General features: G+C 37.9%; 1 protein-coding gene across 2 annotated transcripts; it reads right to left on the reverse strand.

The window, feature by feature from the left end:
- Nucleotides 1-1,928: 1,928 nt before the first annotated feature.
- Nucleotides 1,929-16,159, reverse strand: LOC134750096 (protein D2-like). 2 transcript variants are annotated; one of them, XM_063685190.1, is made up of 6 exons: nucleotides 16,019-16,159; nucleotides 11,052-11,148; nucleotides 6,753-6,876; nucleotides 5,919-6,049; nucleotides 5,380-5,462; nucleotides 1,929-3,551 (listed from the first exon to the last, which is right to left on the reverse strand). In XM_063685190.1, exons 2-6 carry the CDS (start codon nucleotides 11,130-11,132, stop codon nucleotides 3,413-3,415), a joined length of 558 nt encoding a protein of 185 aa, XP_063541260.1. In that variant the 5' UTR covers nucleotides 11,133-11,148; nucleotides 16,019-16,159; the 3' UTR covers nucleotides 1,929-3,412. The 2 variants fall into 2 exon arrangements, with proteins under 2 accessions (XP_063541260.1, XP_063541259.1); XM_063685189.1 differs by lacking the exon at nucleotides 16,019-16,159 and having other exon boundaries at nucleotides 11,052-11,290.
- Between the last annotated feature and the right edge of the window lie 196 nt (nucleotides 16,160-16,355).

Consider the following 16,355-nt stretch of genomic DNA (forward strand, 5'->3'; position numbering starts at 1 on the left):
TTGCTGGATATGATTGGAACTGGAACATATAACTTTCTAAATTTTCAAACCTACAGTCGGCTCAAAAATTCATGAAATTAGATTTAAGATATCTCGTATGTTCTATGTTCATAGATGGCAGCACCAGTCACTCTCGCTTTAACGTAATGAGGGCTAACGCGTATGAGTTCGCCGCTAGGGGCGCTAGTGTAAATGGTGGTCTTTTCCATAGTTCGAAATGTCAAATGTCACTTGTCACTTCAATGACTGACAGCTGTTCTTTAGTCTTTTGGACCACCATCAACAGAGGCGCCAACTGGTGAGCAAAAAAACGATAGCCCTCATTCCGTAAGGTATTTGTTTAGGAGGTGCAAGCGTGTACTTGCTTGCTCTTAGAGCTGGTCAAAGACGCCTAGTCTTACTAAGATGACATATAGTCGAGAAATTGGGACGGGTACCGCCGTGGCGAGGTGGCCGTAGCGTGCATGGCGTTAGCCGCGATAGCTTAAAGACGCCGGTTCGAATCCGGCCTTCACCACTGGAGGGCTTCGTCACTTTTTCTGTAATATAATTTTCAAAATATTTAATAAAATAATTTGATTTCATCCCAAACTTGTTCAATGATTGTATCATCATCACGACCATGAATACATATATACGTCCCACTGGACGTGGCAACGTGGGCAACCACGTTAGCACAATGCAGGTTGGGACTTCACACACCCCAATTAATGTGTTATAAAACTTATAAATATTGTATTTCTTAACATTAAATCATTTTACGGTTTAGACTCACATGTTTTAGTCACTCGCGCGACATGTTTCGGAGAGCCTAGGTCTCCTTTCTCAAGCACTAATAGTGCGAGCAGCGTTCACGACGACCGTGTATTGCGTACACAAACGTAAACAAGTGAGTCTAAACCGTAAAATGATTTAATGTTAGTATGTCTCACAACAGTTTAAATTCGATTGTATTTCTTATTTACATAACACTCCAAATCGAATCTTACCAAGAACAAAACCTATATGGATGGATTTTTCTGCCTCGTCAGCCTCTGGTTTAAAAATTAAATTGCATCATTACTTTACAATTTAGTACCCACCGGGCTACCGCAGAACTATTATATAATCTGTGCTACCGCGAAAACTCGGCCAAACGAATTATTTTCAAAATGAATTGTCGTTTTCATACGCCCCTATATTGTAAATTTAAATTGCCCCTATATCGAAATCGCTGGAGCCGTTTTTGAGAAATTATTAAAAAATATATACAAATATATATATCTGAAAAAATATGATAGATTATTTGCCGCAATTGTACTCAGTCTTACTTGTCTTGAAATGATTGAATAATTTAACTAATGAGTGATGAACGAGTAATATGAGAGTTCTCTGAATGGGACTCAAGTTCCTACAACACTCGGGTCTTTAATAAGTTGAAATGAACTCGAGTTTCGACTTAATTACATATATGAGTGAAAAACACAGTCGAGTCTAGCAGACTCAAAGGACTCGAGTCTAATCCAACACTAATACAAAATCACTGATCTTTAAATTTTTTAAACTACACGTAATGTCGTAGTTAAGGTGTTATTTTATTAACAAAGTAGCAGAAAATAAGCACTTATAATTAGTTAGGTAATATTAATAACAATGCTAAAACATTTATGGTACCCACCTAATTATATTTTATATTTGCAATACCTTGCGGCATTTGTATGTAAAAAGTCTTAATTGTACAAAACACAAAAATATGGTATAGGTTAGGCGAACAAGGCGACAAAGGCGAACTTATACTTACTTTATTTGGTAGAGAGATTGAATTAGCTGCTCCTTAGCGTAGTCAGCAATTATCTAAAATCGCATGCAATTTGTTGCAAGGTATGTAGAAGTCTTAAGGAATGTGAATAGTTGGTCACAGCGGATGAAATGAGTAGAAAAAAAATATATTCAGTGTTAATTATTTATTGCCATTACCCCAGAACAGGAGTATGCATACGTGTGATCACAAAACTCTTGTATCTAGGATAAACCAACATGCATTTACACATCCACTCCACAGTGATGTGATGATGCCACAATGACAAAACTAACATTGAATGAATTGAATGTTTTAAAAGTAGCTCCACTCCACTTACAAGTGTCATGTAAGGAAATAAATGCGCAAATAAATGTCTGAGAACGCTTAAAAACTATTTTGGATCTTAACAAAAACTTGCAGAATTCGTTCCAGCCGATTCTAGTTTAACTTTAAGTTATTATTTTGCCAATGATTTACAATTTTAGTTAATACAGGCTGGCAAAAAATAAGTGCATTCCTGTTGCTAGGAAGGTTTTGGGATTATACTGAGCAACTTTTACTATGGGGTATTCGGGGTTGGTCCCCGAAATCGCGAAAAAAAATTTGGCTGTTTCATACGTTTTGGTTGTTCCATGTTCCATCTCCCTGGCAACGGGAATCCACTTATTTTTTGGCCACCCTATAGACTTGGAAGCTCTGAATTAAATCAACGTTAAACACTAATTATTGTTTTTAATCTTAAGAATGCAGTAACTAATAAAAATTGCCCTTAAGTTCTATATGCCTTAAGTCTCGCTAATAACACGTTTGTGGTTGGTAATTGTAATTATGTTTAATTATTTGCAAAATCGTCTTTAAAATATGGAGCTGCCAACATGTTTTTATAATCAAACATACTTGTTTAAAACAGCCCAACTCGCTTCGCTCGGTTAATTCAGCATCATAGGGCGTTTCAACTCAACTGTGTGCCATTAACCTTTTGGACGCCAATGACGGATATATCGGCAGAGTAGGTCCAACGCCAAAGACCAATTAATCCGTCAAAGTCCACAGAGCAACATAGACCTACGTACATTCGCATAAAGTACAATTTCGGTTTAAACATGGTTTAGACATTTCGGCGGCGTGGCGTCCGAGTGACAGCTTTTGTGTTTGACACTGCGTCGAGAAGGTTAACGGCCGGTTAGCAATCGTCACTAAACTGACGGTCAATGTCAAACAATTTGTCAGGAAAGTGACAGATAGACGTCAACTTAAGACGCCCATTAAAGTATAAGTTAAAAGAAAATGCCCATAGGCGCACGTAAAATCCAAGAATCAAATTTATGATTTAAGTTTATTTAATGGCCACTGAAGACTGAAATCCGGCATTGAATGTCTATCATAAACAAATTCAGTTATCCAAATCGAAATTCAGAACTACAGACATCCAAATGCGTCTGTAGTGCTCAAAATTCAAACCAACGAAACATTTTTTAAGATTAGATTACTTTCAATACATTCCACCACCCAAAAACGTGTTAACCATGTTTACACATTCGCGTAGTTTTTTGTTTCTTTTGACACACGTGACGTCACTAAGCCCGTCCGCGAATGTGTTAAGTTAGAGTTGTTAAGATCCAAGCCTCCTCCTTAGGCGCCCAGCTGCTTGTACAGGATGGGCACGTAGGAGTCCCACTCGGCCTGGTAAAAGTTGCCGGCTACGGGGGCGCCTAGCCCGTACTTGGTCGCGAACTTCTGGATGGAGAATCCTCCGCGGTTGTCACCGGATCTGGAAACATTGACAAATTGTAGATTTCTCAACACAAAGCAGCAATCGCAGTTTGAGTCCCGATATACAACTTAAAAAGCTATCGTATCCTCAGATATCAATTTTTATCATGATTAGAGCAAAAATCAAGATGGCGGCCGTTTTTAATTTTGACATCGAGTTCCTATTAAGGAGCCTTTCGAATCAGGACTCAGTATAAATTTTTAAAATGATCAAGTATTAAAAACTGTAAAAGATGTCATATATTAAAGAAAAAGTGAGGAAAAAAAAACAAATCAAAGTATTTAATACAATAATTTGATTTGTTCCCAAACTTGTTCATGATTAAGTATACCAAAATTAAAGAAATTCAAGATGGCAGCTTTTTTATCTATAGTCTGACTGATGCTGACTGAATTTTAGCATACGCCAATGTAAATACATCGTAACACACCTTTGTTACTATAGAATTATGGATGTGTTCCTGTATATTTGGCCACGTTGGCCGTCACTATCTATTTGATGCTGATTGTACAAGAAACAGTCATGCTATGTCAACTGACAATGTTGTACCTACCAGACGTGGACAGCTATAAATTGTATTTGTTTTACTGTGTACAAAAACCGACAAATAGACTGATATGCAAGATTGTTATTTACTTACATAAACGTAAACGTAATCATAATCATAATCATTTATTGTATAATATTAATATTACATGTCCGTTATTTACAAAAAAATATTGAATATAAAAATTGATTAATAATATAGGTAATAATCATTAATATAATTAATTATAATAATTATACTCTAGGTATAACTCATAATTTAAAAATTCGTAAGTTCGAATTAAAAAAAAAGTTAATTTTGACAATCATTTCGGAGACAATATTATTATTATGGGGTATTTGACCAAACAAGGCAAATCGCGAAATCACGAAACAAATAAATCACGAAATTTTTTTGCGGTGTGAGAGGCGTATTTTCGATTGGAAAATGTAATCGAGCCAAGACGAGCCAAGCGAAGCGTAAGGGCACTACCTACCTTTTCTCAAAGCGCTTCGTCGTTATTTTGAACCCTCATAACTTGGGTTTGGATTATACCAGATACCTAAACTAAATTCTCGGGATATGATGTCGATAGTGGACTTATTAAACATAAAAAAATTTAATTCCATAGCGTAATGTGAAAAATGTATTCAGTGTTGATTATTGTTTTGTTACACAATAGTTCTTATAATAGGGAATTTTCACTCAAAAGTGTACCATTAACTTTTTTTCGAAAATCCATCAACTTTTGAGTTATTTCTACTATGTCCCAAAAAATGTCAGTTTTGTAACGCATTTTCACATACATCTTGTATGGGCATTTACAAAACTGACACCCAAAATTTGTATGAAAAACTGGGGGCATTTCTTGTCTCTGTCTGTCTCGTGTACTCGTGATAGTACTCGTGATTCTGAGTCGAAATAACCCAAAAGTTGATGCTTTTCGAAAAAAAGTAAATGGTACCATGTTTTCTAACCCCCCCCCCCCCTGACTAACGAAACGGCAAAGCCACATGTATTTTGACTAAGGTGTAGAGTTTGTGAAGTTACGGCTTGTATTATAGTTAGAAGCTCTCTACATGAGATCTAATAACTTTTTGACAGTGCGAGCCTTTAGGTTTTGTCTTGGCAACATTGGTATATTCCATCTAAGCTAACTCCACTTCGACAAAACAAAGTGTGGAGTGCCATTATAAGTGTCATAATTTCATAGAAATGTGACGTATATATGGTGATTTACCACACTTTGTCTTATAAAATGCCAAGTAGAGTTAGCATGGTACGACTCTACATGCTTACGTGTTAGGTAGTCTGGGTTCGTCGAAGTTGAGCTTGCCGGGCTGCTGGTACACCAGGAACACGTAGCGGTGAAGGCCGGTGCCCTGCGGATAGGTTCTGGGTTAGATTGTCGACGGGGCAGCAATATAATTATGCGCGTCCGATAAAGATAGGAACAGGCGGGTCAATGAATGGAATTGTTCGTACTTAGCGTCCTTAATTTAGGCATACGAGTGAATACCTTTTTAACGAAATTACTCAGAACCGGGTCTCTATTGTTTCCCATAGAGTTTTAAGTCATAATGTATTGTTTGTCCGCATTTTCGTTAGTCATAATTTGTTTTTTTGTTTTTCAGAAACGCGTAACTTTTCAGGATTGCCATAAAACAAACCTATCTACAGGATAACCTTACGAAAATGTTGCAACATTATGACTTTCAATAATTATGACAAACAAAGGGACCCCCTCTCAACCCTGTTGGTTTTTTGGACCATATTGACGCATGGTCTTTTCAGGACATGACGGATTTCAGTAGCTGAACTTCGGGACGGGTACCGACCTGCGGGGGCCCGGAGCCCACGTACGCGGACAGCGTCTCGCCGGCAGCAACATTATTGCCGGGCACGTTGCCGACCAGCCAGTGGTGCCATTCGCGGAACTTGGGCTCCACGCGGGATGGCGCGTCAGGGTCTGAAAAAGAAGTAACCAGGAATCTCGTACAATGTGGGACGTATGTAGGCTTTTTATAATGGCGATGAAGAAAGAAGACTTCTCCCAGACCATTAATTTTCGATGAACGTTAGGACTTCACTTTTTTGTGCTGAAGGTGACCGTGTGTAGCTATAAAGATTCTTTAGAACTACAGAATACGTGCATGAGTAATATGAAATCACCGAGTTTTGATCATTTAAAAAATTATACCTGAAATTACAGGGGTGACTTACAGGGGCACAAGGGTGTAATTCATTCTGAACAAAACACTGCAAAATCTCGGTAGTCGATGATAAGTTTCAGTTAAGTATTGAAATACATTGAAATACAAAAACACGAAACTTGTTTTATGTCTGGGTTAAGCATTTTAATGCACAGACACAACAAAGTTCGTAACCGTTGTTAACCAACACCCTAACTCATAACCAAATCAACAGTAGTTCACATATTAATCCCATTATCCAATCACCGTCCATCCCTTCGTGAATTGCCAAATTGGTTGCACCGTAATTGGCTTGTTAGCGTAAGCGACACCGGTGGAAACAAGCGCCAGCGCCGGCCCAAACGAGATCGACAAGTGGTCGAGATATTCGTGACAGCGTCAACTTTTTTGAGTCCATCACGCCGTTTACAGTTTGCTTTTGCTCATGTCGATATTTAGAGCGATAATTTATAGACTCACCAGTCATGGCGACGGTGTAGTATTTGTCCGGGCTGGCGTTCCAGCTGATTTGCGGGATGTCCTTAACCTGAGTGGGAGTGAGCACATTGCCTTCGCTTACGACCGCTCCGCTGGGGTATTTCACCTGAAACAATCGTTAAAAGTTGGAATTTTCCGAGGTGATTTTGTCGACTCAAACCGTAATTTGAAAACAAAAGGCATTGTTTCTTTTATGCAACCGACAGTTCTTGGTTCTTATGGCAATGGGACAATTTTGCCAGCATCAAGGTTGTGAGAGCAGAATATCAGTATCAGATCTTGATCCAGTCCCTGTAGATGCTTGATCGGTTGAAGAATCTAAACTTCTATAGAAATAAAAATAGGAAAAAAGGGGCGTCCAGAAAAACCAATAGGATTAATAGGAACTATAGAAAGTAAAGAGCCAACTGACAGGATCATAATTGTTTTTTTTTTTAAGGGAACCTTAGGGGAAAGTTTGAATAAACAAACAGGTAAGAACTTTTGAAAGGAGCTAGAGCTTGATATTAAAATCTTTCATAAACTTAGCAAGGACATAAACAAAGGGAGTGTTAAAAGTAAGAATATGGTTTATATTAATAGGACGTTGAATATATTTGTGTGTTTATCACAAATATTTGTTTCTGAGTTATGGATGCTTTTCTAGGTACGTATTTATATATCTATTTTGACTTGTTATTATTATTATACTATTTTATATTCAATGGAAGTATAGATCATCGTATAAGTTAAAATAAATTCGTATATGATTGTTTGTTTCCTAAAGAAAAAAAAACTTAGGTAAGTATAATTATTATTTTATCTTCGTCTAGTGCCCACAACACAAAGCTAGAGCTTTCTGTAGAACTAGGTCAAATTTGTGTAAGATATTCCTATATCATTTAATATAGGTAATAAATTCAAAAAGAGAACCCTAGATCAGCATTTCCCAAACTATGGTTCGCGACCCACCAATGGAATGGAATATTAAGTAGGCCCTGAACCTACTAGGAAATCTGAGCGTAGCCAATAGGTAATATTTTATGCCCCTTTTAAGACGGCGAAGAGTTGGGTGCCGAAAATGGCAGTTTTTGTTAGGTGGGTCGCAGCCCAGTCAACTTTGGGAACCACTGCTTTAGATGATGTAAGTATCATTTAGTTTAGATAGAACATTTTTCAATGTGTGCAGCCCTGCAGCCGCTACATTCTATTCCCTCTTTATACGTGTTATTATAATTATTAATCAAGTTTATATATCATAGCCCAACAGACTCGACAAGCGACATTCGTAATATAAATAGGTTAAAACTACATGTCATTAATTTTGATTGGTGTACTTGTTACAGAATACGTAAATAATCACCACAATTGGCTTTTCATTCTGTATAACGAGGTGCGATGGAAATGCTGTAATTTGACGAATTGATAACAGCTATTACACTGGTACTAACAATAAACAATATAGTATGAATCTTCTCAAATGGTTTTTATGCCTAGACCCTAATCTGTTAAAAAAAACCATTGTTTTATTTATGCGAGCGGTGGGCTGTGTCTGAGCGCGTGCCAAAGCAACGATGTCGTTTAAATAGCGGCTATATCGTGGTGGTTTTAAGGTTTATATGTAATAATATGAGCGCTGCCTACATTGAGGTGGTCGATGGCACTACATTACCATAACATGTTATATGTTTATGTGTAGATACCGCATCAAGGTAATGAAAATTGCATGAAAATTCTTGCTAGTCTAAACCTTGTTTAAAGGCGGAAGCCCAACTTGCCCAGGTCCGGTTTTTAAATACAATAATTTCTGCTAAAAAGCATATATTCTAACAGAAAATATAGCCCGTCAAACAAGTTTGTCACTAGAAAAAGGCGCGAAATTCAAATTATCTATAGGAGGATAACACTTCGCGCCTACATTTTTTAAATTTGCCGCCCTTTTTTACTGACGGAAATGGTTTGACAGACTATACATTTCCGATTACTGATTAAATCTACCGCTAATACTGCTGGTTATTGCAACGTCATTCGTAATTATTACTGTACCTGCAACCACAAGCGGTCATTTACGATTGCACCGACGACGCAACGATTGTTTATACAAGTTAATATGCGTACGTGTAAACTGTGATTTGATTCTAAATGATAACAACGAACGTTACGGTTGTTAAGTTTTAATTCATAGAAAATGTTATTGTACTGAAACATCAATAATACTTTAATCAGGAAACGTATACACATTTAATACGGAAAATTTACCATAACATAAACTTTTGTGAATGTTCCCAATTGTCGAATCGAATTTTATGGTTCGAATAATCGAACTTCAGCCGTTATTTAAAACAACAAAATGTACAAGTACAGATGTAGCGCATAATTGTTTTCCATCGTATTTTCTCGGAAACGTTCGTATTTGTCATACTGCTTCAGTCAACGTCAGTACTTTTTGTACAGAGACTGAAATAGCAAGACACGTTCGTACGTTTCCGTGAATATTTAACAGATAGATTTATGAACAAGAACTATATACCTATTTTTTTAATTTATTTAGAATACAAACAGTCACATACACAAATGAATTTGTAGTACACTCGCCATTCGCCATCAGATATATCGGAGCGGCCGTGGTACTCACAAATATCTGAACGCATGCGTGTTCAGATATTTTGTGAGCACCTCTGCCGCTCCGATATATCTGATGGCGACTGTACAATGTATACTCAACAAACTTAAAACATAGACCTGGAGGTTTTTTTCTTGTTATTCCGTCCCGTTAGCCAGGAGACAATAGAAAAATACTTTTGAGTTACCCAAAATAAAAATAAAAACGGTGAAAATATATATAACAAAAATGCACGTTCGAAAATGCATGCAATAAAAAAATCATAAAAAATCATATAAAATCATTGTTTAAAAGAGTGACCCATGAGACATAACGGTAAAACGGTTATTTAATTATGGATATGGATAAAGGTCTAATTAATAAACATCCAGTAGATATCCAGTTTTTAACCTGCTTCAACTTGATCTGAAGATCTGAACCTTATAAACATTAAGGCACGATAGCCTGGGAAAAATTGCCCCCAACGCTTGGAGTTTGTAATTAAGTATATATAGCCAAGCAATGAATGAAACAATGAGAGTAAAGAATTCGTATTTTGCTAGCACACACTGCTCGCCCAGAGTTGAGCAAAGGCGCCTAGCCACCACCACCACCACTTTAGGCACCAGAGAGTTTGGGACGGGTACCGGGTACCGGGTGGTCAGGACGTTAGCCGCGTAAATCTGCCGTAATCACACAACACACAACACGTGACAACATGTGCAGTAATGGCACTAGAAATGTCATGCAATTGTTTATCTTGTTCTTGTTCATTGAACTTATTCCTGTTCAAAGGAATAAGTTTATTTATTTAAACGATGTTTTTCATGCAAGAACTGCACATGCGATTTATAAGCTAGGCGGAGCTGAAGACGCGGGTTCGTTTCCCGCCTCAGCCACCGGGTAACTTTTTCTTTTGTGTATGGTATCTGTTTCAGTCACTGCCTAGTGCGGAGACCCCTGGAATGTCTGTAACCTTTAGCTGAAATAAATGAGTTTATGATTTATATATAATAGTGTGAATACTGAAAAGAACAAATCAAAAATATTTCATAAAATAATTTGATTTGTTCCCTCGTTGGGTACCTAGTATGTAACTCCTAAAGCCTCGCATTATTATTATTGGTAAAATAAAAACAATTGCCTGCCGCCGGGACGCCGCCCATGTTCGATTGCCGCATTGGAGGCAATTTTTCCACCCTTTGTAAGTAGAAGGCACGAAATTCAAAATCTCTTAAGATGGAAGATGTGCAACTTGGGAAGTTCTCGGAAATCCCAGAAAAGAATCATAACTTTAATTTATGTGACCCTAGTGAAAAAGGGTAAAGTGAAAAAGTCTCGGGCAGCGCAGTTGTAAAAGGGCGTAAGTTCCACGTAACACTTATTTGTATAGTTGGTCAAACCAAATTGTCAGTAAATAAGAACAAAAAAAACTATACTCATTATTTTATTTTGGGTGCTAGTACTAGTGTAAGACAAAGATAGTATGATTCTCTCTGTATGTTTGAAATGAGACAGTCCTCTGACAAACTATACCTAATAAGCTGCGCGAGACTTGTACCCTTTTTCACTAGGGCCACAGATTTGAAAACGGAATATTCGAAATATTCCCATATAAAAACGTCAATTTTCGAGATTTTCCGACTGCACATCAGTGAGTATGTCAGACTATATATAATTAAAAAAATTAAAATACTTACGACAGCAAGAGCCCCTGGAGCCACCGGGATGACATCGGAGACGACGCCGTGGGCGCTGAACGACTTGGACACCGTCGACATGGCTCTCGTGAATACCCTAAAATTGACCATGCTGACCGCTATCAAAAAAATCAACGAACATCTCAGTATCCGAAACATTTTGAAAAAAAAAAAAAAAGAATTTGGAATAGACAATTTAAAAAATGTATAATTTTAAATTGAGAACGCGAGAGCTCTAGTGACCGGTTGGGAGTGAAATGCTAGCTTTATACCATGTCCAGTGTTGTTTATGAGTGTAACCAGTTTCAGTGCGCTAGGCGTAGTGTTGTGCTAAAAAGTGCTCGTGTGCTGTATTTGAAATTAATATCTGGATAAAAATGAACTGTTTGGGATGAAATGTTGAGTTATAATTGATGAAGTATTGCTGGAGATGATTTGGAACATAGAACTTTCATTTGTGCTAAATTTTCAAACCCACTCAGTCTCATTATGGCGAGGGCATTTATCATTTAAGTAAACCCACATTAAATAAGTACAATACATAAAAAAAAAATTAAAACTTATTACTAATTAAACCTAGACAAGCTAAAACTAAAACAATACAAATTAAAAACTAAATATAGAAAATTTCCTTTAAGTCCCCCGCTTCCGGGAAACTCCCCAAAATGCTGGCGCCATTCCCCCTCTGAATCGCCAGGCCCAGCCTCTGCGCAAAGAAGGAGCCCGCCCTATGGTCACCTGAGACGCCTACTAGTCGAACCGACACCTCTTTAACAAACTTTTTGGTGTCGGTTGACCACGGACCCAACGTTTCCACCGCAAGCGCCGCAAAATCGTATTCGTTCGTTAAGCAGGCATACTTGCGGCGCTTTAGTGTCTGTGCCTGGTCCGCGGCCGTCCCAGGCTTCCGAGCAGACCCCTCCACGTGGGACGGGGCCAGCGTGTCGACGCAGGTAGCGTCCCACGCCAAGGGGCGACCCAGGCTCCATGGCACGAGAGTGCAGCCGTCAGGTCTCTTGCCGTCAGCCGCCACGGCTCCAACGTCGCGGGAAGACCGGCGGTGCTGAAGGCGCGGCGGATTAAATCATTCAGGGTGGAATGCCTGTAGAAACGACCAGCGCTCATCCTGCAGTGCAGGCCATGCCGTCCTAGTGTCCACCGGTTGGGCGCAGCGACTGCACGTATGGGCCTCACAAATTTTCATGCCCAGACGAAGGCAAACCGCGATTTGCAGAGCATTTGGCTCTAACGCAGTGCCGAGATTGCGCGATGGGAGCGCGTTCAGCCAATACCCCGACTCCTTTTCTATATTATATTACTACACTACTACGACTATATTTTTAAGTGGTTCATCGACAGGCATCAATTTATTTACTTTGTAAGTTTTGTAACTAATTGTCATGGTGTCTTATTAAAAATTGTGTTTTGTTATACCCTAATACCTGCAGAAACATATAAACCGATCAGTTAATTTTTTTTTAAATCTGTTATTTAATGTTTATGCGGCTCGCAGGCGCATAGCTTTAAAACACGCCACATGCGCCTCCGCAAACATCCCTGACGCGCTGCAATATCGCGGCAGCCCCATCAGCGCCCTAAACGCGTTATTATATTGTACTTGTATAACTCCGTATAAGATAAATAAAGTCTAAGAATAAAATGTGCCTGCGAAAATCAAGAAAAATGTATGTTCGAAAAGATGGCACTATACCTTTGGCCTATACTCGTGTAGATGGCGACACGGTTTGATATTTAACAATTTTAACACATATCAGTGAAAAAATAAGGATCAAAGTCAAATGGCGTTCTACAAGTTTTAATCCTGTGTCGAAAGATGGCAGTAAATTTACTTGACTTACTTTGACAATACGCCTCTATACTATATAAATGTCAGGATTTTTTGGACGACCGGACTTTTTTTTTGTCAGGGTACCTATTCATTTTTAGGGTTCCGTACCCAAAGGGTAAAAACGGGACCCTATTACTAAGACTCGGCTGTCCGTCTGTCTGTCACCAGGCTGCATCTCATGAACTTGTTGCCGCTATAACAACAAATACTAAAAAGTACGGAACCCTCGGTGGGCGAGTGCGACTCGCACTTGTCCGGTTTTATTTCATATGTCAACCCCAGCTGCGCCGAAGCGGGAGTTTTTGAGCAAGCCCAACCACATCCTCCCAAGAATACCGAACGTTCTCCTCACGTGTGAAAGTCAAAAACCGACATTGGCAAATTCACCCTGTGCAAAATTGCAGGGAGTAAAAGCCAAATAAGAAAAAAAAGTCAAATGAAAACGTTAGAAGCACTTGTGTGCCCGCCTGCCCGCACAGTTTTGATCATTACGCTTTCAGGTGGGCGTCGGTCGAGAGTCGATGCGAGCGGTTAGTGCCATTGTCACTCATTGTTTAGTCTGACCGACTACAGTAACTAAATTGTACTTAGTGCATTATCTGTCTAACTAACCATCGTAGAGAAAAACCATATAAACACTATAAACAGGTAGGGAGTTGAATTTTATTGAGATTTGGGTTCTACACGGAGAAAACAAAAACTTTTTTTTTGCTACACTCCGAATCGTGAATGGAATATTTTGGCCACTTTTTTGTTCAAATTTTGAACTAGGTTTTACATATATTTTTTAAATAATTCTTAGTAGTAGTAGTTTTTAAGTAGATCCTGATGCCATATGGAGATTTTTTGCTGTATCATTTGCAAATTGTGTTACCCGTAAAATAAATCTTGCACAACAAAGTGGTATTATTAAATTTGTAGAGCCACAAATGTGCCGTATACTTTTCTGTGCTTTGAGACGAAAGTCGAAGGCCACAAAAAATCGCCTTTCCATACACACATAGTCTTCATTTTCCTCCTTGGATATAACATTTTACTCATTATTAAAAATATGTTGACACAATTTAATGTATGTCACACACACAGCTATTCCCCTTTGTTTTTTTTTTTCGAATTTTAAATTATTATAAATTATAAGAGTTAGGAGCATTAAAAAAATTGTATAGAATTTGATTTTCGCTCCCAATACTTATAATAATAAAATATTTAGAATTGAAGAAATATTTTCAGGGCTATGTTTGTATGGAGAATTGGTTGTCCACTATCCTCTTAAGCAATATATTAATGTAACTGTATATGTTTTAAAGTTCGTTCAAACATATTTTCATTTGTATATCATTTGTGGAGATCAAGGGGTTCACCCAGCAGTGTGATACTGTAGGCTAAGAAAAATAAACTTTCATTTAGATTATGCAATAAAATGTAATCAGTTACTTCAAGGTTAACAATACATGATAAGTGCAAAACACAATGTTTGCAACACAGAAAACTATTCCATAACTTGTTCTCTATTTAAAAACCTAGTGTAGATCATAGTTTTTAACTATTCTACACTACCACAACTTACATATATTACATTAATTGTTTAAAGGGGCCCACTGACTATCAGTTCGCCGGACGATATCGGCCTGTCATTTGTTCGGAACTGTCAAATTTTTGTTCTAAGTGACAGGCCGATATCGTCCGGCGGACTGATAGTCAGTGGGCCCTTTTAGGGACCTTGTTTTAGGGACAGACGCTTACTTCTAACTAGGGGATTAATCTCTAATTTTCTTAAGGGACTACAGAGGGGCTCCTCAGAAAACGAATTTTTAAGGTTACCCTGGAAACTAGTTTAAAAGTATTGGCAACTGGCCGGTAGGATACCGATGAAACTCAAGTTCCATAAGCACTTGTTTCTACAATTTTAAGGGTTGCATACCCAAAGGGTAAAAATGGGACCCTGTTACTAAGACTTTGCTGTCATCATGCTGTATCTCATGAACTGTGATAGCTGGACAGTTGAAATTTTCAAAGATGATGTATTTCTGTTGCCGCTATAACAATAAATACTAAAAATAGAATAAAATTAATATTGAGGTGGGTAGGAGGATATTCCCATACAAGCGTTTTCTGCGTAATGGTATGGAGTCCGACTCGCACTTGGTAAGTTTTCTCCATTTGGTGTGACCTAGTCACACTACTTTACTATTTTAGTAATTTTATTACAGACTTCCGACATCCTTTTTCTTGTGGGTCATATTCAGTTAATTTTTTGTAAAATTTATATAATTAAGCCAGAGTAGCTTAGTCTAATGATGGAAGACAAAAAATGAGATGGGAAGACGAGTTCAGGCAGGTGGCTGGAGCCTTCTGGAGAAGACAGGCTCTGGACAGGGACTCGTGGAGGAATATGGGAGAGGCCTATGCCAAGGGCAACCAGACAAGACGTCTGCGGAAAAAGGCTAGCAGTAAGCAGTAAGTAAGTAAGTAAGCTTAGTCTAAAATCTCATCCAGGCAGTCCTGTGCACAACTATGTAATCTAAAATTCACAAATTTTTGCTGAAGATTTATAATCAAACTTAGAATTAAAAAAAATATAAATAAATAAATAAATATTAGGGGAGATCTACAACACACAAACAAATATTTGTGTTCATCACACAAATAAATGCCCTTAGCGGTATTCGAACCCAGGACCATCGGCTTCAACCACTAGGCCAGACTGGTTGTTATTAATTTAGGTAACAGTTTTTATTAGGGTGGCGAGATGGTAGGTTTTATCTTGTAACTTGTTGTGACTTAAATTAGTCAAAATATATACAAAATATAACTGCCATGGAACACTTGATGTTTATGTGTAGTGTAGTGTACCTGCAGTATGTAGGTAGAAATGTTTAAAATAATAAAAATCGGCAATCGGTATACAAAGAAAGGTATAAGGTAAACAGTTATTGCATTGTTGTACTAAAGGTAATGTAGATAAATGACTTGCAAACTGCAAGCGTTACGTAATATGATGATTTACGATAGATAGCATATAGTTTGTCCGAGTTCCAATACGAAATAAATTTACCCAGCTGTTCAGAATACTGGACAGTCGTTGTATTTTAGTACAAGTATTTAAAAGTGTACTTACTACTGTTTGTTGGTTTTAGCGTTTGGCGCAGGATTTCCTGGTTATAGCGAGCAGAGAATGCAAAATAAACTGAAAATTAACTTATAACGCACGCCGTTTTTACCGGCAAGTTGACAACTCGGTTGACAATTGACATGATGACATGACAGTTAGATTATAGCATAGACATATATATATATATATATATATTAAGGGCTCCATAGACCTTACAACTCAAGCCTAGGGAAATAGATTTTTTGTAATTTGAACGCAGTTGAATGATGATGTTTTGTCTACTTTATCTGTTCTGACTTCTGTCAGACTGTCATGGCTGTCATATGTAGGCACAGGTTCAGTG

This window comes from Cydia strobilella, chromosome 19, assembly GCF_947568885.1.
Source record: "Cydia strobilella chromosome 19, ilCydStro3.1, whole genome shotgun sequence".
Lineage (NCBI taxonomy): Eukaryota > Metazoa > Arthropoda > Insecta > Lepidoptera > Tortricidae > Cydia > Cydia strobilella.